This window comes from Xenopus tropicalis, chromosome 8 (assembly GCF_000004195.4).
Source record: "Xenopus tropicalis strain Nigerian chromosome 8, UCB_Xtro_10.0, whole genome shotgun sequence".
In the NCBI taxonomy this organism is placed as follows: Eukaryota; Metazoa; Chordata; class Amphibia; order Anura; family Pipidae; genus Xenopus; species Xenopus tropicalis.
The window spans coordinates 44,391,009-44,412,299 of NC_030684.2; the positions used below are offsets into that span (position 1 = coordinate 44,391,009).

The 21,291-nt window shown below is 41.0% G+C and overlaps 2 protein-coding genes across 8 annotated transcripts in view; one reads left to right on the forward strand and one right to left on the reverse strand.

Moving 5' to 3' along the window:
- Positions 1-398: 398 nt before the first annotated feature.
- On the reverse strand, positions 399-9,260 carry LOC100144286 (uncharacterized). Of its 5 annotated transcripts, XM_012967966.3 has the most exons (9): positions 7,081-7,202; positions 6,683-6,801; positions 5,371-5,465; positions 4,983-5,074; positions 4,683-4,781; positions 3,175-3,284; positions 2,301-2,409; positions 1,856-1,967; positions 399-974 (listed from the first exon to the last, which is right to left on the reverse strand). In XM_012967966.3, exons 1-9 carry the CDS (start codon positions 7,152-7,154, stop codon positions 729-731), a joined length of 1,056 nt encoding a protein of 351 aa, XP_012823420.1. In that variant the 5' UTR covers positions 7,155-7,202; the 3' UTR covers positions 399-728. The 5 variants fall into 5 exon arrangements, with proteins under 5 accessions (XP_012823420.1, XP_017951633.1, XP_012823423.1 ...); XM_018096144.1 differs by lacking the exons at positions 6,683-6,801; positions 7,081-7,202 and adding an exon at positions 9,173-9,260; XM_012967969.3 differs by lacking the exon at positions 6,683-6,801 and having other exon boundaries at positions 7,081-7,198.
- med12 (mediator complex subunit 12) overlaps positions 8,766-21,291 on the forward strand; it is a 29,535-nt gene continuing 17,009 nt past the window's right edge. For 2 of the 3 annotated variants that reach the window (XM_012969006.3, XM_031891511.1), the window contains exons 1-9: positions 8,766-9,324; positions 12,848-12,952; positions 13,054-13,245; positions 15,160-15,319; positions 15,539-15,711; positions 20,265-20,375; positions 20,464-20,718; positions 20,873-21,019; positions 21,129-21,228. In XM_012969006.3, coding sequence (XP_012824460.1) covers positions 9,097-9,324; positions 12,848-12,952; positions 13,054-13,245; positions 15,160-15,319; positions 15,539-15,711; positions 20,265-20,375; positions 20,464-20,718; positions 20,873-21,019; positions 21,129-21,228 — 1,471 coding nt within the window. In that variant the 5' untranslated portion in view covers positions 8,766-9,096. The remainder of the gene's footprint in view (positions 9,325-12,847; positions 12,953-13,053; positions 13,246-15,159; positions 15,320-15,538; positions 15,712-20,264; positions 20,376-20,463; positions 20,719-20,872; positions 21,020-21,128; positions 21,229-21,291) is intronic. The other variant, XM_012969009.3, reaches the window with a different exon arrangement.

Below are 21,291 nucleotides of genomic sequence, written 5' to 3' on the forward strand. Positions count from 1 at the left end.
AAATCCAGTCGGATCGGGGACCGCATCGGCTCGTTGATGCGGTCCCCGATCCAACTGCCCCATTGCCGCCCACATAATCCGATTGTTTGGCCCCAGGGCCAAACGATCGGATTATTTTTTTTTACCTAAATGCTCCCCGATATCGCCCACCCGTAGGTGGGGATATCGGGGGAAGATCCGCTCGCTTGGCGACATCGCCAAGCGAGCGCATCTGCTCGTGTATGGCCACCTTTACTCTGCTACTCTAGAACTAGGAACACCTTTGTTTTATTATAAACATATTTTATAAACTAGTTATGTTCCAAAGTAATGAATACAAACCATGGACTTATTTAAAACCTTTACACGTCTGTCAGCTGCCTATGCATAGTAGTAAATAAAAGTCACCACCGCATAAATAAATGGTTTACACTGTGCTTTTAATATTAGTCAGTAATTCAGATCTGCCTATTATAGAGAGACTTGGAAACCATATTTGGGGCAGAGGAACAGAATTCTGGAAACAGAGTTTTTGAGAGATCAGTAAAATAGATAACAGGCAGAAATAGTTATTCCCTTCACTGACAGCCTGTAAAATAATATTTCAGAAGGGGCTGTGTTGCAGCATGGGCAAAGTCTGCACTAGTCCAGTAATTTATAACAACCAATTAGCACTTAGTATGGAGTATGCTAGGAGCATGAGACCAGTAAAAGATAAGGGTTACATTACCCAAGTGCATCCTAGAATTTCACACACACTCACTGGCAGATGCCCATGAATCCATAAGTTTTAATATGTTTGGCAAAGTCATCTTCACTGTGGCCTGAGCTTGCTTTGTAGTCAGCAAGTGCCTCTTCTCCTCTATAGACCCTGAATAATCCTCATTTGAGCCACTGTCCCAGGCGCTGATGTGACTGAGAGTTCCTCCACCACTGCTTCTCCAATCAAGAAAAACCAAAGAATGAAGGCAGCAATACATGGGGTTCATTATACCCTAAAAAGCAGAACACATTATAACATGGGTTTCATAAAGGCAAAATGGTTTAGCAGTGTGCTACCAAAATGGACACTACACACCCAGTGGTAACTTCAGAGCCCAAGAGCAAAAAGGCACAGTTGGGTAGCTGGGTTCTAAATTATTCACAACTTTAATATATATTTGCAAAACAGAAAATGTAAAATTTTGAAAGTGACAACAGTAAAATGGAATTGTTGTATGGCCCAGTAACAATGAATCAATCCTAGATGCATGGCCCCTGCTACTATTTCTTTAACAGGGTTTGGGCATAGACTAGGAATGGGCGCCTGCACTGCTCATCTGTTCATTTTACTTACAGGTCATAACAGATTATTTCTGCTTCATTGTTTAACTAACATTGTTTCAGTGGTGTGGTATAAAAGATTTATTTATGGGTTTGTTCTAAAAATAATAATCATCTATATTGTGGCATGCAAAAGATGCAAGTATTGATTTTACAGAATTATTTATTAACTGCTATGTCAAGCCTACACAACAGACTGGTGCAATGGAAGCATGTGTTGGTTGGTCTCCGATCTTTTCCTATAGCTTTCCTTCCAGGATTTGCTCAATTACCTCAGTTATGCACTGAGCCCTTAAAAAAATTAACAAATACAAGGCCTTTGATCGCTACAGGGACAAGGTTTAATTATTTCAATTGTTTAGAATATAATTTACAATGTAAAATAATGTATATAGTGCATGTGTCTCCTGAGGGCAGTCATTTAGTTATTCTTGATGTTGCTTAGATAAGATTTAGAAAAAAGCAAACCTGGCTTTATTCCCCCCCAAGAGTATGGACACTTACTCCCTTATTAACATTGGCCCAATTTGTGTTGCGTGTTGGGGTGTCTTACCATAATCACCCATGTTGTCAAAGCTGCCATCTGCATCTGTTGGGGAGGCTCTGTGTCCCCATAAGTCTCTACTAGAAGCAGCAGAAAATCACAAAAAATGTTGCAAACCCAGCTGTGGGGAGAGGAAAAGATAAGGGCTGGAACAACACAAGGCACAAATGAAATACCATTTCAAGCACTCAGTTGTAAGTGGGCATGCAAAATTGCTTCCATTCAAACACTATGTACTTGTATCTATACACACACTTTTACATACTTGGGTCTTCGGGTAAATAAATTGGGTTGTCCCAGCATTCTACAGAAGGTACAAAGTACAGGGCACCCCCAATGCAGCATGGCAGAGTATACTGTGCTATGGTGCCTGTGATATCTAGTGGAGTCACAGAGTAAAGGGAACTACCACAGGACTATGTTCCTAATTAGGGTGAATATTACAGAATCTCACCAGGTTATGAAGGCACTGCAGATCTGAAAAAACCTTCTACATAAATTGTGCTCCCTGAAACGCTCACTGCTGGTGTATATGCCACACCTCATCCTCAGCACAACTGGCACTGCAAGAGACAGAGAGAGAGAGACAGAGGAGCATAATGCCATTATATCATTTCTAAACAATGAATAAGGAAAGAGGTAACCTGCCTGTGTGGGAAGTGGAGTTCCAAGAGGAACTGGGGTATTTCTCCATTTAAAAACTTAAAGCAAGCAGACCTGTCGCTGTGTCCCCCAAAGCCCTGGGCTCACCTCTCCAGTGTTCAGACTGGGATGATGGGGGGGCACTGCTTTTGTAGCAAAGGAGCTCAGAAATCTGTTTCTGCATTTATTGTGGCAAACCAAAAAATACACAACACTTTGAGAGTACAAACTTACTTTCAGATAGTCACTAGTCACTCATGTGGTTACCTGACAATGGGATGTTGTCCCCCACACCCCCCAAAAAATGTTTTATATAATAATGTGGTAATATTTACTGATATATATTACAGTTTGGCGAGATTCTTTAATAGGTCACTTAACATGATACAAACTATCTGTTGGTTAACTATTCATTCTGGGGTATAGTTTTCCTTTAACTTTCTGCTTTGTATGAGGCACTGATAAGTGCTTATACTGTAACACATGGAATGCCAAACTTTTGACTGGCAGTGTACACAGTATTTATATAGGATTATATGGTTACTGATGCAGTAGGATTACAGTATACAGTACATATAATTATAATCTTCATATATACACTATTATCCTACTGCATCAATGAACACCTGAACAGTCTTGTACTGTATCTACTGCATTTCTATTCTAGTGGTATACACAGTACCTACCTTTAGTGATGGCATGTCTTAGAATCAATGGACTTCCCAGCAATGCAAGCATGAAGGGGACATACACAAGAATATCATGGAACAGCACAAGGCCTTGTTTAGAGTCACAGCTGAAAGAATGTATACATTTTACTTGCTATACATTAGTTGTACCCGAGACAGCAGAGAATTATGCTCAAGAGATTTCTGTGTGTCATGTTCCTTAAAGGAAAGCTAAACCCTAAAAATAAATAGAAATTAGAAATGATATTTACTACTATATTTTATTTTTGAACTTACTGCACCAGCCTAAAGGTGAAGCATAGATGAATCACTGGTATAGATACCAGTGATCCCCAACCAGTGGTTCATGAGCAACATGTTGCTCCCCAACCCCTTCAAATGTTTCTCCCAGTGGCCTCAAAGTAGGTGCTAATTTTTGAATTTCTGGCTTGGAGGCAAGTATTGGTTGCATAAAACCCAGCGTAAAGTCAAAGAGAGCCTTCTATAGGCTGCCAATCCACAAAAGGAGCAACAAAATAGCCAATTATAGCTCTTATTACACCCCCTGGAGCTTTCTCCATGCTTGTGTTGCTCCTCAACACTTTTTCCGTTTGAATGTGGCTCATGGGTATAAAAGGTTGGGGGATCCCTGATCGATACAGTAGTAAAGATCCAGGCTCTTACAGTTTTCATAGGCGATCACCATGCTAGTTTTTGTTAGCAATGTCAGTGACACGCACATGCCCAGTGTGCTTTGAGCAGCTGTGTTAAAGCAAATTTTTGGGGTTCTTGCACATTATCAAGCAGAAAATGACACGTCTGCCATGTACTAATAATCTGATTTAATTACTAATAAGCCTTATATTGTGATATTTATATTCTATATACAGTATATTGAGAGTGGGACAGCAGCACAGAGTAGTAAAAGCTACTGGGGCATCTTTGGAGGCATGGATCTTCACTGCTACAGGGCTGTGGTTGCCTTGAGCTGGTACAGAAGCCAAAAACATGATGTGCAAAATGTCTGCCCTAACTCTTTAGTCAACAGACCTATGGTACAGCTGCATAAGGCAATCTAAATAAAGCAACCGACTAACACATCTCAGATTTTTTAAAAAGATGATCTACAGGCTTATCTCACTAGCTTGTATGCACTAATAACACAAGATACCTTTAATATCCTCTTTCAGAAATCACAGAGCAATATTACACAGGAAACAAAACTAACAGAGATTGGGAGGCAGCACTGCTATCCTTTATAATGGTAAAAGTGGTTGTTAGGGCAAAAGTTTCTCAGATTGCATAAGCCTAGTAATTTCTATAAATTATAATGTGAAGACCTTTGAAGACCATTCCCAGTATCAAACTGGCCTACATGAATACCAGAGTATCTCCCAGTAGGCTTAGGCCTTAACTGGCTCCAGGAAAGGACGATTTAGGGTACAGTAAATCCAGGCCACAGAAGTTGGGTTTCTTTTGGGCCCTGGGAAACCTAATGGCGGGAACTTATGGAAAAATTTTGTTACCTGTCTTCAGGTGTATTAGGAAGCACAAGAATCAGTAACCCATGAAGCCACAGGAGACTTGGGGCCCCCCAGCATACAAAAGCATACAATTTTCTGAACCTGTAAGAGACAGGGAGATAAATCAGTCACAACACTGGATTAGCAACCAGTATTTGGGGTAAGCCATATAAGTCCCTAAGTGTGGCCATGCAAGGAAGTACATATTCCCCAATGAAAAGAAAACAAAGTGAGCACATTTTAAATCCACGGATCCAAATCAAGTCACATCAAGCAAACTTATATCATACCCATCTTCATTACCTCTCTGGATTTGGGCTGAAGAGCTGAGCTACCTCCAGAGAGAAGCAGAAAAATGCCCAGAACAATACAGAATAGAAGTAAAGGATCCACGTCTGCAGACACAAGAGTAAAAAAAAATCAATGTTTCTGGGTAACATGGGTGAAACGCAGTTGGCCAGTCGAGAATATAAAGGGCATTATAGTTCATATTTAAATACTAGCATATTTTGCAGTACTGTGTCATGTTTTTGGACAGACAAAAGCATAACAATTACAAAAGATGGGTCAAGCATAAATAAAGAATACAAATAAAGGGGTATAAATGATTAGGTGTTAGATAGTAAAGATAAAATATGGCAGAAAGTTACAGTGAAAATGACTTCTTATTGGTCAGTAACAAACAACTCACTGAAATCAGCACACAAACAGCTCGAGGGAACCAAGACTCCTGACTGGATAAAAAATCTGGAGCACACAGCCAAATGAGAGAGCGCAGCAATAAACCTGAAAAAAGATAATATATATTAATATATTCATGCTCTGTAAGGGACACAGGGAGATTTGTTGCCACGAAATCTAGGCTACCGTGGGTGACAAATCTCCCCAGAAAGCTTTCCCACTGGTGATATCATGGTGTCAAAACACACTAGGCAATTCATTTTCTGAAGCCGCCTGAAGTTTCCTTGCAAAATAGGGGTCTAGTTTATCGTGGGCAAGTATTTGGGGTGGGAAATCCTTCTGTATAACACTCAAATTATATATATTTGATACAGGTATGGGATCCGTTATCTGGAAAACCATTTTTTTATTTTTAAAATAAAACAGTACTTTGCACTTGATGCTAACTAAGCTATAATTAATCCTTATTGGAGGCAATATAATAATCAATATAATGCCTGTTGCGTTATTTTACTAGCATCACTTTAAATAAGCGGCACTTGTAAAAAATGCAAAGTACAGATTATTGTTAACATTACGCAAGCAAAGGTTTTGTCAGCCCTTTCATTATGCGCTTAATTATAATTAAGCATGTTAATCCTACCTGCACAAAAACATTTGACCCAATACACCTTAAGATGAGATTTACTTTTAAAAATGGCCATTGGCCAATGATCAATAGCTAAAAGTGGACAGTATCTGAAAAAGCTGCACACTGTGGCACAAGGTTTTAAGAAGTGGCTGGACAGATAACGCTCAGCTACCATTGTTAAAAATGTCAAATTAACATTTTGGGATGCAATTATGTTTAGGATAATCAGACACCTAGAAATTCCCATGCAGCCTTACAGAAGCACACACTTACATTGTTTGTTGCAGCTACACACATGACACAGATAGATGCACCTTATTCGTGCATCTGGTGCTCTCACTTTCATTCACAATGCAGGTGAACATGCAAGCCAATGTATTGGGCCTACTGTATTTTTAAAGCATATTCAAGAACACTGCAGCTGAAATATGCCCTAAAACCATGCCCTTAGAGCTGCTAGCTTACCTTTTTAAAACCAATTAGATGAAGTTAACATGCTGCTGTTTAGGTTTGAATGTTATTTGGTTTGCATGCACTAGTTACGTATCTGGGCTGATAAGCAGCCCTGCAGTATGTATGTTTTACAGGTGTTTGGATTTAAAGGGACGACGTGTCCCTTCAGAAAATTTGCCACATCCTTTGTGATAAATGCAGGGTTACCAAAGGCATTCAGGTAAATTAGATTACACACCTGATGTTCCCAGGAAAGTGGCCACATTCAATATCCTGCCCATGCTCACACATTGTTGCTCCTTCTTGCCATAACTGCGGTAATAACAGAACGCCAAGACACCCAGTCCCATTACTGCACTGCAGACACATGTTGAATGACAGAGTGTTGGTTTGAAACCCAGGACTAAATTAGTGCCAGTGTCGGCCAAATAACAGCACATTCTGGGCAAGTGCACTGATGCCATATTAATAGACTAACATCAAACCTTACTCTGAAAAACAATCCCCCATCACAACTGAAACTGAGCAATAAGTGTGGGGTGTGAAACATCCGATCTGGGTGGTGCTAGTGTGTCCCATGTGCTGTTAATTGCAGGTTGGCTAGTTGAGCCAATGAAATACTACTGCAATGCTTACCCCAGTTCAGCACAGACTGCCCAAAAACAAAAGGTTCTTTCATCTATGTTGTGTTTCTTTCCTATTAAAGACATTTAATAGGAATAATTTATAAGCCATGACAGTTACAAATGACGTGCACTGCAGTTCTATATAAATCTGAGGGCCAAAGTTTGGAGGTCAGATATTGGTTGAGTAGGATGTTGGGAGGGGCCTATACATGAGCCAATAAGCTGCACTCAATTTCGAGGGGCCAACTCAGTTTGAATCAGCCTGTGTATGTGCATGGACCAGAATCTTGTATTCATGATCTTTTAACATTATAAGCATAGCATCTTTGTTAAAAAGGTGTACCAATAATCACAGTATTTATTATAAACTGATATAAAAAAAAAAGATTTTAGCAAGAAAGCCTTATGCTGCTGACTAGAATAACTAGAATACAGCAGACCTGGGTAAGATGGGGGACCATGACAATCGCTGGGTCTGCTGTACAGAGTCATCAACCAGCACTATTTCATGAGGGCAATAATGATACAATCCTGGGCTTTTTCACACTCTATTTCATGTTATCATTTAGTGTGAATAGGAATTCAGACCTAAAAAGGACTGAATCATTGTCTCATTCATGACATGGGGCTGGTTGATGTCTCTGGTACAATTCCAGGTCCCCCACATTTGTCTGCCAATGGCGCCTGGCGCCACAAAAAAGTGTATTGGTTGAGGAGGTAATAACAGGGGAGGAACTACCAGCAGGGGGTGCTGGACGCTTGTGCCGATTCAAATCAACCATAAAAACTTCACCCAGGTCCCTTTGCTTAAAGTTCCCTTATTGGATAGTAGCAGTCCCGCCATATGGCTGAGGGCGCAAGCCCCTCCCACCACCCCACTGGGGAGGGCATTACACCACTGATTTAAAGGGAAACACCTAATGTGGTGCAGTGATTTTAGCACAGCCATAAACACTTCATAACTGTACCTATATAAAGGGAAATATGTTGGAAGGAAACCACTAAATGTAGGGCTTCAACAACACATTTCCCATAGGTATACCTATATCATACCTCCCAATATTGAAAATTGTGATCATTTGGCCATGACCTGATCTGCTCCATTCATGTCCAGTTTTATCCAAAAATGTCCCTGATCAAAACCTTGCCCACTCTCTTCTGAGTTGTTTGAAATATTCCTGGGGAGCTGAAGTGATCTGAGCCTTGCCTTGCACAGTTTATTTCCCATAAGCTTTCAATACAAGTTGGTGGGCTGCACTGCAATCAGAAAATCACCTCAATATAAAGTATTCCTGAGTTCCATATTGTACCAGTGATGTGCTATGCTTTGGAGTTGTGCACCCAAATTAAAATGAACCCTCATGATTGAAAAGGCCTATAACAGGGTGCCCTAAGCATGATAGGGGTAGGGCTACCACCCAGCCAGTATTTAACCAGCCCAGCCTGTAAGTCACCAGCTAGGCCAGGCCAGATTTACTGGCAATATAATTGTAGGCCAATTTTCAATACCCTATGAATCCCTCCTTCCCCTCTCCACTGACAGATTACTCCTTATAAAGCCAGACCTGCCTAGAATCCGCCCATGTGACACCCCCACCTGCACCCCTGGCTGAAGGCCGGTAAAATAGTAAAAGAAAAAAAAAAACAGCGTCCCTATGGATGGGGGGTGTATCAAGGTGTGGCCAGGAGTGTTGTCAAGGAGCACACACAAAAAGGCACTGGACTGGCAATGTTATCTCTAGGCATGCCTGAAATGGGCATGTTTCTTTTTTTCTGACGTTTCTTAGATACAAAATAGAGTTCAAGTCAGCCTGAAGCGTACAGGTTAGTAAATAAAACACAATAGAATGCTACGAATGCGACCCCTTGTGGTAAAACTGGGTACGGGCAACAGAGTTTCCCTTTAAAAAGCGCTTGTCTTGACCAGGGATGGGAGGTTTTCTTCTAGTGAACATATCCAGTACCTATAATATTACATTCAGCAGCCAACCATTCAAGACATAAGACGGCCGTGACAAGCACAAACATGGCCGCCCTGGCCTCACTGCTCTCAGTATCACGTGACCAGGCGCGCCCGCAGCGCTCTGTGTTTGTGCCCAGACCTGTTGGTTCCATCCGACGTCATGTCGTGCGCGCCGCCGAGCAAGGAAGGAAGATGGCGGCCTTCGGGATCCTGAGCTACGAGCACCGGCCGCTGAAAAGACCCCGTCTTGGACCCCCAGACGTGTACCCTCAAGACGCCAAACAGAAGGAGGTGAGACCCGAGGGGCTGTCAGGGCTCCAGAATGGAAGAGAAGGCTGCTTAAACCGATCTGGCACTAGGGGATTGTGGGAAAGGGGCCATTTAAAGGCAACACACACAAATAAGGATAATCTGCAAACCTATAAATCGGGGGATTTTACCAACAGTTGAAAGATTTAGCAGCCATTGTGCTTTATTAGCTTTGTACAAACAGCTGCAGCTGAAATAATGGCAGCAAAAAATATGATAGTTTGCTACAGGTTACTGCTTAGGTGCAATTAATTTGCCCTGTGCAGCTAAATGAACCAGTCCTCCAGGGGAGGATTGATACACATGAAAAAGAAAAAAAAAAGCAGGGTAATGGGCAGAAGGATATATCTAGGCTATTTAAAGTTTGGCACAGAAGGCAAAAAGGTAGTTTTAACAAAATTAACATTACAATCAACTTATAGGGCACCAACATATTCCCCACTTCTGTGAATATAACAATTTATATACAGACATAACAATAGTATTGGGATAATGAGAACACTGTTTACAAAGGCTTGTAATCTGAAGGCTGGGGCAAACAAAGTAGAAGGTTGACTGGTAAATTAGCAAGGTATATTGGCAAGGTTATTGCTTAAAGAGGCTGTAGAGGTTGAATATGCAAAGGCTAAATGCAAGGCTATCTAGGAGAGAATGGGTACTAGTAAATATAGCTTTTGCTGGTGCTGATGATATGAGTTCCAGGCCAGAGCTTACAAGGGAACAGGTATGGTGCCCGATAGTGATTTCTGGCTAAAAAAATAATGGCTGGAGAGAAGCAAAGCACAGAAAGTGATTTCACTGGTGGGTGAGATTTACAGAAATATAAGATAGATGGGGCAATACACCTCTATTTGTAAATACATCACTAATCAATACAATAATAGAATATGATTAAATACAATTGCATTTAAGATTAAGTGACCACTTGAAGTTGGTCTTGTCTCTGTACAGCTGACCTTCTAAATGGGTGTGTAACTTACAGACACGAACAGGGCAGTAAGTGCAATTAACAGTGGTTGAGGCATTGCTACATAAGTGCCAGACTGAGTCAGATGTTATGCTTCAGAAAGAGTCTTTAAGTTTAGTTTTAACGGGGTTGAAGGAGGATTCTCTCCAAAGGAATTCAGAGATGGAATCCAAATGTATAATGTGGGAGGTGTGGCCAGGCAGTGGCTATGAGAGGAAAGATGAAGTTAGCAGGAGAATGGACTTATGCCTACCTGTGAGCCAAAATAGTCACAACAAACAGGTGAAGGTGTCATAGAACCTATGCCCCTTTTAGAGGAGAGGTCAGATTTTGGGAGGCCAGTTAGTATTAAGTTGTGGTATTCTACTTGGCTAAAATTCCAGTTGACTGTCTTAGCTATTGATTAAACAAGAGAAGGCAATGTTGCTTAGGTAAAAGTGCCAGTTGTTAATGATAATGTTAACATGACCAGAGTCAAAGATTACACCCAGGTGGCATGTTGAATTACAAGGGATAATGATCACGCCATTAGTAGCAATAATAAAACGGGAAGAAGGACCAGGTTTAGGTAGAAAGTTGATATGTTCAGTTTTTGTTAAAGGAACAGTAAATGAAAGTGTATAAAAGTAACTAAAATTTAATGTTCTGCTGCCCTGCACTGGTAAAAGTTGTGTGTTTACTTCAGAAAGTCTACTATAACTTAAATAAATAAGCTGCTGTGTAGTATGGGGGCAGCCATTCAAAGGAGAAAAGGCACAGGCACATAGCAGATAACAGATAAAACACTATTGTATTCTACAGAACTTGTCTGTTATCTGCTATGTAACCTGTGCCTTTTCTCCTTTTTTCCAGCTTGAATGGCTGCCCCCGTGGCTACACAGCAGCTTATTATATAAATTATAGTAGTGTTACTGTAGCAAACACACCAGTTTTACCAGTGCAGGGCAACAGTGCATTATATTTTTATTACTTTAAAGCTCTTTTATTTTTTGGTGTTACTGTTCCTTTAAGCTTCATTGAAATGGGGGTTAGTTTAGGAGGCAATGGTTAGATGGCAGTTTGAGATCTAATGCTTAAGTTCAGTTGTTAGTACAGGTAAGGGGTTTGATAAATATATTTGGGTATACTCACAATAGGATTTTGTTAGCATAAAAGACACAGAAGGATATGGTGGAAGAGTGAGAAGAACCCCCAGGATGCAGCTGGATTATGGATAACCAGGGAATAAAGAATTTGAGAAGGGAGTGGTAGACACATATTCAGATGATAGGTTCAGGAGGGTTAGAATATGGATAGGACTTTTAAAGAATCAAAGCTTTGCATAAATGTTTAAGAAGGGAGTTTAATTGCAAGCTTACATAAATTGAGACCTTTGAAGATTAAGGCTTTTAGTTGTTTGTGGAAAGGACAATGCTGGGTTGAGTAGGTCAGAAAAGAAAGAATGTTGAAGTTAAGGCTTTGGGAGGTTGACCACAGAAGAGCCAAGGCAGGGGTAGGTTGGCTGCTGAAGAGCTGAGTCATATGTTGACCAGAAAAGGCTGGAGAAAGCTAGCCAAATGTTTAGGGTCAGTTTCTGAAGGTTTTTGAGGGAAAATCAAAGGGCTAGGGGTACGTTGGATAGGAAGTGAGAAGAAGCTGGCAAGAGAAGAATGAAGGCCTTTGAGAGGTTTTCCAGTAAAGAGTGAAGGACAGTGAAAGTTTGTACAAGGAAAAATGGAGACCAGATACTGGCTCATGAAGAGTGGTGGCCAGTGAGATCTGTGCCAGGGAAGAGTGTGGGTTGCCAAGAGGATGGCCTGGAATAAGTAGAAACCAGAGATTAGTTTTCTGGGAAAAAGACTGCATAGTAATGTTAGGTGGGTCAGAGGGGAAGTGGAAGTTGGCTATGCATAAACAAAGGCTGGGTGGAATTGGAGGACATTGATGAATGGAGGCATCCTTAGAAATGGATGCTTGAGGCAGGTTGTCAAGCAAAGTGGATGTTAGCAAGGGAAAAGTGGAGACGGGAGAGAGGTTAGTCATGGAGGATTGGTGGAGGTTTGCCTCTAAAGGGCCTAATCTGGAGTTTGGTAAGGTAGCTGAGGCGAAGGGACAGAGTGAAGAATGAGAGGAATGGATAAAGGATACTGGATATGGAAGAACAGTCTTGAGGAAGGTTGGCCAGCATAGTAGCAATGGTAATATATTATGCTTGGTTAGGGTTAGCTGTACAAATGCTAGCTGATGACGAGGTGGTGGCTGTGGAGGAGTTAGATGGAAGACATCTGTGCATAAAGCTGACCTTAGGGGTAACTGCACACTATACAGAATATTACATTTGAACAGCAAAAATCAAAATATATTGTGCCTTTGTAGGGCAGTAGAAGGTAAAATGCTATACTTCTAGATTTATTTGACCTGGCAACAGAAAATTATTATTATTATTAAAAACAAAAAAAAGGCTGGCCCATGGTGGAGATGTCTCAGTGTTGCTTGAAAATTGATTACAACCTATTATGATACTGACATTTGGAATGTACTGTTCCTGTACTCTTCCAGGATGAACTTACAGCTTTGAATGTGAAACAAGGATTTAACAATCAGCCAGCTGTGTCGGCAGATGAACATGGCAGTGCTAAAAATGTCAACTTTAACCCTGCCAAGGTAATTTCTCCTATCCAAAACCAAATATCCTCCATATTTAGCCAATGCCAGTTACCTTGTTTGTTTCTGGGTTCTAAATAAATTCTACTTTGCATTTATAGATCAGCTCTAACTTCAGCAGTATCATGTCAGAGAAGCTGCGTTGCAACACTTTGCCAGACACTGGCCGCAGGAAACCACAGGTCAATCAAAAGGACAATTTCATGCTGGTCACTGTTCGCACTCAGAGTTCAATCAACACCTGGTTCTCGGACTTGGCTGGTACCAAGCCCCTCACACACCTCGCAAAAAAAGTGAGTCACATGTTTAATCGCTTTGTGCATATGTATGTAATATGACATGTACAAGACAAGAGCTTTGGTTTCCTTTACAGAAGAGAACCTTGGAAACATCATGTAATTTTTGTAGTGACCACTGCAGAGTACCTACTAAGATAATATATGTTTAAAATATATGCTTGTAGACTTTTTTTGTAACTGTGCAAAAAAACGTTTTAGAAAGCAGAGCTGAGGGTGTCTGGGTTGAGGTTAGCAAGGGGTTCTGAAAGGATTTGGGCGAAGGAGTTCTGATCGTAACGGATCCCGACAGTAGGATGCAGCAAGATACATAAAGCCACATATGCTGTGGAAGTGAGACTGAAACTAAACAGCAGCTGGCAGTGGCGCCTCTAGTGTTTTAGAAGATTCAAGATAGACATCTTTCTTGTGCAAGAACAGGCGATCCAAGTCCTTTTTAATGGCAATCACTGACTGTCCCGGTTGCCTTTAAAATAATTCTAATTAAAAATGATTTATTCTTGATCCATTATAATATGTAATTGTTAGGCTGAGATTGTCTGCTGCTAAAAACAGAGTTATTTGGAAGAGACCTGTAACCCCAAAGCTTCCTAAATGTTTGCTGAAACCTGACAGAGAAAACTTTAAAGTTATTATCATCGCAGCACTATTCATGGTGCTGCAAAGGGCTTTTTCACCATACCCTTTAAACTGTTATAACCATGATGTTGCCCTGTTGGCTGTCAGACAAACACCAGACCTCCAGCTGGAGAGCACCAGGATCTACATAAATTGCAAAATAATAGAATGCCTTCGAGCATCCAATATATGGTGGACAATTACCCTCTCCTACCATTTAGTGTAAGGGTTGCACTATAAGTTTGAGGGCAGGGGTCATGCTCATATCATTTCTGAACATGCTCAATGTACTACATTCTTAATCTGCAAACGCATTCCTACAATTTATTACTAAGAATAGATCACTATGTCAGATTTAGGCTTTAGGCCTGCACTAGAGCAAATCAAACACCTAATATAGTTATTTGTCCCTTCTTCGGTCTCACCGGACTGAAATCTCTTATATCTTCCTCAGTTGTTTCTCAATGATTGGGGTTTTTAATTCTGTTGAACGCTATAGAAGCCAAGAAGTTAACTGCCCGTCAACTGCAACATAGAATAGTTGGCAATGGTGATGGGCCATAGAGGCATATGGAGTCAGAAAGTCGTTTCGTTTCAGCCCTTCTGTCTTACCATTGGTGCAACCTTTGTGCATCTTGAAAAACTTCCAAAACTTCCCTTGCAGCCATTTTCCCTTGATTTTCTAGTCTTAAAGGAACAGTAACACTAAAAAATAAAAATGTTTTAAAATAATTAAAATATAATGTACTGTTGCCCTGCACTGGTAAAAGTTGTGTGTTTGCTTCAGAAAGACTACTGTAGTTAATAGAAATAGCTGTTGTGTAGCCATGGGGCAGCCATTTAAATTGAAAAAAGGAGAAAAGGCACAGGTTACATAAGAAGATTACAGATAACTGTGTAGAATACAATGGGAATCTAGGCTACTTATCTGTTATCTGCTTAGTAACCTGTGCCTTTTCTCCTTTTTTCAATTTAAATGGCTGCTCCCATGGCTACACAGCAGGGTATTTATATAAACTTTAGCAGTGTTTATGAAGCAAACACATAACTTTTATCAGTGCAGGGCAATAGTACATAATATATTAATTATTTTTATACACTTTCATTTTTTGGTGTTACTGTTCCTTTAAGTAAGAATATCTCTGCTGTGGTATCTTCCAAATTTTGTGAACACATTAGGAAAAAGCATAACAGGCTTTGTCTTTGTGCATAAATCTAATCATAAAAACACTTAGTAAATATGGTACAGCCTACATTTCAAACATAACCTCTTTTCTTTTTCGTGACATGCAGGTACCCATATTTGGAAAGAAGGAAGAAGTCTTCGGCTTTCTAGCTCGTTTCTCAGTGCCTGTGATGAGGGCTGCCTGGCTCATTAAGATGACCTGTGCATATTATGCAGCCATTACAGAAACCAAAGTGAAAAAGAGGCATGTCATGGATCCCATCATAGGTAAAATGCATCTCATTTGGGTAATAAAGGGACATGTAGAATGAGTGATCAGTGCATATCAACAATATTCAAAATGAGCGTTTTGTGTGAAAAGTTAGTGATCTGTGTGGATCAGCACCAGTGATCTGTCAACAGTTTATTGTTGGGTAATAAAAAATGTATGTATAGTTTCAGCCTAAACCTGAAGGAAATCTAGGAACTTTCTCATTCTTTGTGCAGAGTGGACACAAATTATCACCCGGTATCTGTGGGAGCAGCTGCAGAAGATTGCAGACTATTACCGTCCAGCCCTTGGGGGCTGTTCCTCTCCTTCAGGTCCTATGCCACCAGAGGTGGAAGTGGCTCTAAAACAGTGGGAATACAATGAGAAACTGGCTTTGTTTATGTTCCAGGTGAGAGCTTTTTTTGTATTGCACTTTTCCCACATTTCATGCTTTCTGGTGCTGTCCTACCCAACTAAAGAAATTCTAGCTTATTATGGTACAGTAGGCTGGTGTGGTACTGGCTATGACCTTCTGTTAGCAAAACTAGCTTTTCGGGGCAGGGATTTTTCAGTTGGTAATGGGGATACAAGAGTCCACAAGAATGATGGATGGGTTGTCAGAGGAAAGGAAATATAAAAACAAAGCAGCAAAGTTGGTAAAAAGTGTGATATTGGTTACAGGGGTTCAGTATACCAAGCTATACAGGAGTAAAGCACCACAAGAACTGAACTTCAGAACATCAGGGAGAGATTCCCTCTGATTGTTTATGGGCAGTATGTGGCAGCAATTTTTATGCTACTTTTTTAAAGGACAGGGAAAGTGTCATTACCCCGGAGGTAAATACCTCCAAGCTAATATAATCGCTAACCCTGTAAGCTAGGTCAGTGTTTCTATTTACTGAAAAGCGCACTTGCCCAGGTTCATTTTGCTGTGAGCGTTACGCTGCCCAGCTGTATGGGACAATACGCATGGGTTGTATTTTTAAGAAATTGGGGCATGCCAATACACATTTCTAAAATTTTACTGCACATGCAGTTTAAAAGTTCCCTTTTAAAATACCTTGTGAGTTGTATGGTGCAGTGAGAAATTGTAACCTACAACACCCATGGTCATGGCTTGAACCAAAAAGTTTTCTGTGGACCTAAACAATTTCTAAAGAGTTTGGACTGTAAGGTAGATCGTATACAAATGGGGGCAATTCAGCACCGCTGTAACCCACCCCAGGGGTGGTCGAACAACAAAGATCACACCAAGAGCAAGGTGTGGAATACTCTAAATGATGTTAAAGAACCCCAGGCTAGCATCTAAGGAACTGAAGGGCCTCTCTTGCGTCAGTGAATGCATGTAGAAAGCCACTTCTATAAAAGAGAAAAGCTTTCTGTCTGTCTGCAGTTTGCTAAAAAAAAAACACATGGATAAGTCAGAAGCCTATTGGAAGAATGCTATGTGGATGGATGAGACCAAAAATAAAACTATGGCTTGAATGAGAAGTGTTATGTTTAGCAAAAGCAGACACTGCATTCCAGCATGAGAATCTTATCCCTTGTATAAAACATGGTGGTGGCATTGTTCCATCCCTAGGACCTTGTGCTCTGTGAGGAGTTGGGCTGTATTTTTAGAATGCTGGAAAAAAGGATGTCTGTCCATTGCTATTCTGTACTCACTGCTGTCTCTGACTATTGAAGCAATGAAGCAGAAGCCAGCTCTCATCCAGCCAAGAATCCCACTGCTTTGCATGCTTCTTCTCAGATCTGGTTCTGCTTCATTGTTTCAGTAGTAAGAACCAGCAAAATGGCAAGGGACAGACTTAGTGCTGCTTCCAGTAGCAGTTACAATTACAAAGAATTTTAAAACTAATACATATGTCTATCAAGATTCTCATCCAGGTCATTATACACAGTATCTAGTAGAATTAATTCTAAAACAACTGGACTTTTCTGATTTTTTTCCCTTTAAAACGTTTCACCACTCATCCGAGTGGCTTCTTTACTTCAAGCGCAAGGAAGTTTTCTATAGACAAAAACATGGCTGTGCTATGGGTTCCCCTGTGTCTCCAATTGTAGCAAAAATGTACATGAAAGAAGTGCAAAAGAAAGCCATGGACACCTTTAAGGGAACACCAAGTCATTGGTTCAGATATGTGGATGACACCTGGGTCAAAATTAAAGCATGCAAGGTTCCAGCCTTCACTGAACACACAAACTCGGTGGACAAAAACATCAGGTTCACAAGAAAAGATGTATAAGACCGCAAACTGGCATTTTTGCACTGTACAATAGTTATCAACGAAAGGGGGAACCTGGATATTGAAGTATACAGGAAACCCACTCACACAGATCAGTACTTACTGTTTGATTCCCACCACCCTTAGGGACATAAACTTGGTGTTATTAGGACTCTACATCATTGGGATGAAACTGTGGCAACCAATGCAGGGGCTAAAGAGAAGGAATACAAACATCTAAAAGAAGCTCTAAAAACTTGTGCCAGACTGGGCCTTTATCAAAACTAAATCAAAGACAAGCAAAAAGAACAGACCAACAAACAGAAGGGAGGAACACAGCAGGCGAAGCAACATAGTTATTCCATATGTTGCTGGAACATCAGAAAAGATTAGGAGAATTTTCAACACACATCACATTCCTGTGTTTTTCAAACCCAACAACACTCTGAGATGGAAGTTGGCGCACACTAAAGACCCTACACCAAAGCACATGAAAAGTAATTGAAAAGTAATGTGGTCTATGCTGTCCAGTGTAGTGAAGAGTGCTCAGACTTATACATTGGGGAGACAAAACAACCTCTCTGTAAGAGAATAGCCCAACATAGGAGGGAGATCTCCTCAGGGCAAGACTTGGCAGTCTATCTACACCTCAAAGAAAAAGGTCACTCTTTTGAGGACAGTAACGTGCATATTTTGGACCGAGAGGACAGATGGTTTGAAAAAGGGGTGAAAGAGACCATTCAAGAAGCCTAAAGAAACCATCCCTGAACAGAGGAGGGGGCCTGCGACACCGCTTGTCATCAACATACAATGCCGCTTTGACATCCTTACCCCAGCTGTTTCACAATAGTTCACACTTTCAGTCATGAAACGTTTTCAAGGACAAAAACTCAGAAAAGTCCAGTTGTTTTAGACTTAATTCTGCTAGAAAACTAGTACAAATTTATAATGAATGCATGCTGGAAAATTTCTTAAGTTTGCTTTAATTGTAATGGCTTTTTGGGTTAGCTGCATCTTTAATTTCTGTCTGTTGATTACTGGGTATGCTTCATGCAGGCACCCCTTTGCTATCATATCTTTTATTTACCAAATAATGGATTGTTGAGGTTATCAGTGGCACGTGCAGTATTGTAAAGGAGTAGTTCACCTTTAGGGCTCTGGCACACGGGGAGATTAGTCGCCCGCGACAAATCTCCTCCCTGTTCACGGGCGACTAATCTCCCAGAGTTGCCATCAGTTGCCATCCCACCGGCAAAAATTTAAGTTGCCGGTGGGATGGCACACGCGGCGGCGCGATTTCGGCAAATCGCCGAAAATGCCTCGCGAGGCAACTTCGGCGATTTGCCAAAATCACCTGCGCAGCTTGTGCCATCCCACCGGCGACTTACATTTTTGCCGGTGGGATGGCAACTGATGGCAACTCGGGGAGATTAGTCGCCCGTGAACAGGGAGATTTGTCGCGGGCGACTAATCTCCCCGTGTGCCAGAGCCCTTAAGATTATTTTTAGTATGTTATAGAATGGTCATCTAAGCAACTTTTCTATTGGCGTTCATTATTTATTTTGTATGGATTTGTAATGATTTGCCACCTTCTTCTCACCCTGACAGCCAAAACTCTCTTGCTCTGTGAGGGCACAATTTAATAGTAATTGTTACTTTTTATTACTCATTTTTCTGTTAAAGTCCTCTCCTATTTATATACCAGTCTCTCATTCAAACCATTTCCTGGTTGCTAAGGTAATTTAAACCCTAGCAACCAGATAACTGCTGAAATTCCAAACTGGAGCATTGCTGAATAAAAAGTGAAATAATTAAAAAAAAAAAAATACAGAATAAAAAATGAAGACCAATTGCAAACTGTCTTACAATATTACTCTCTGCATCATACTAAAGGTTAACTCAAAGGTGAGCAACCCCTTTAAATGCTGTAGTCCTCTTGGCAAACCGCTTCAATACAAAATACACTTGCTGCCAGGCTGTTTAGAAGAATGGCAGATGCACTCCCTACAGCGCAGCATAGTGTCACTGAGCATTCATACACTAAGAACTGAAAGCTGCCATTCTTTCATGACTGTGCCATAGGCAGGAGCAATCCACATTTACCTGACTGCCTGCTGAAATGGTTCTTCCCTAGAAGGCCTTCTCATAAAAGGAAAAGGAAAAATGTTTTATACATGATATGGCCCCACTTCCTTATACATGATCATAAAAGGTATAATGTCCTTCTCTTTGTGGTGGCCTTCACTGATTAGGAATGCGCTCAGTTGAAGCCAATCTTTTCCTGGCTTATAATTGGCATGCCATAGCAGCTGCCAAGCCCCAAAGCGCTACTCTACCTGTTATGGCTCAAACCACTTTAGTGCTCCTTTAAGTGATTACGTCAGCTTGGGATAACTCATTTATGTGATTATTCAACCTTTACGAGCCAAAGCAAAGCACTAGAAAAAATGTTGAGATTTTAGACACAACCACAAAATACCTTGCAAAGAGTGTTGGACTCCCTATAGAGCTTGCAAAAAGAAGGCAGAAATAGTCCTTGCCTCACACAGCAATTAAATCTCAACTATCCATTAGAGTTAGAATCACTTTACATATCTGAGCAGCACTGAGGCATCTGGGATGATAAAAAAAGAAATGAAGATTATTTTGCTATTTCAGAAAGAGCTATTGGTAATGATAGGTTGCCATATCTATTCATGGCTAAGGATATAAACCGCTATTCTCTTTATTTATGCAGGACGGAATGTTGGATCGGCACGAGTTTCTCACATGGGTCCTGGAATGTTTTGAGAAGATTCGTCAGGGAGAAGATGAGCTTTTGAAACTATTACTCCCACTTCTTCTGCGGGTGAGTATTGTAAGAATTCTTGGTGTTGGTAAGTGTAATGTCTGTTGAACCTTCTTTTGACCTTCTTGACTCCACATCTGTGCTTCAGTATTCCAATTCCCTGGTTCAGTCTGCTTACCTCTCCCGGCGTCTGGCCTATTTCTGCACAAGGAGACTAGCACAGCTGTTGGAGGGCAGTGGGAGCCACCCAGGACACCTAATGACAGCACAGACAGGCACAGCTTTGCCTCCAGCACCTGCACCACCACCTCCTTCTGGATCAGCACCTTCCTCACCTTTCAGTGACCTTCTGCAGTGCCCACAGCATAGACCTCTTGTGTTTGGGCTAAGCTGCATGCTGCAGGTATGGATATGCTCTTTTTGGTATTACCCTAAACCCACCTGAAGTGCACAATACTGTCTATTCTGTGTGCTGTCCACCATTCAGCAAAATTAATGTATTCTTTTTGCTTTCTTTACTTTTTATTAAAAGTTTGCCATCTGTTTTCTCTTTACAGAGTATTGTCCTTTGCTGTCCTAGTGCTCTTGTGTGGCATTACTCTTTAACTGATAACCGAATAAAAACTGGGTCACCTCTGGACCACCTTCCCATTGCGCCCTCCAGTTTGCCTATGCCTGGAGGCAGTTCTGCCTTCACACAGCAGGTTAGTGGTGACTAAGGGCTGTGATTATGTCCCATCCATAAGCAGCCAAAGAAACCATGTCCCACTCTTTGTTTGCTCTCACAATGTATCAATTACTTATTTATTATAGGTGCGTAGAAAACTGCGGGACATGGAGCAGCAGATAAAAGAGCGAGGGAGATCAGTAGAGGTCAGGTGGTCATTTGATAAATGTCAGGAGGCCACTGCAGGTACATTTGTTAATACTGACTTGTTGTTTGCTTAAAGTTTTTTTTTTGCCTCTTACATGGCAG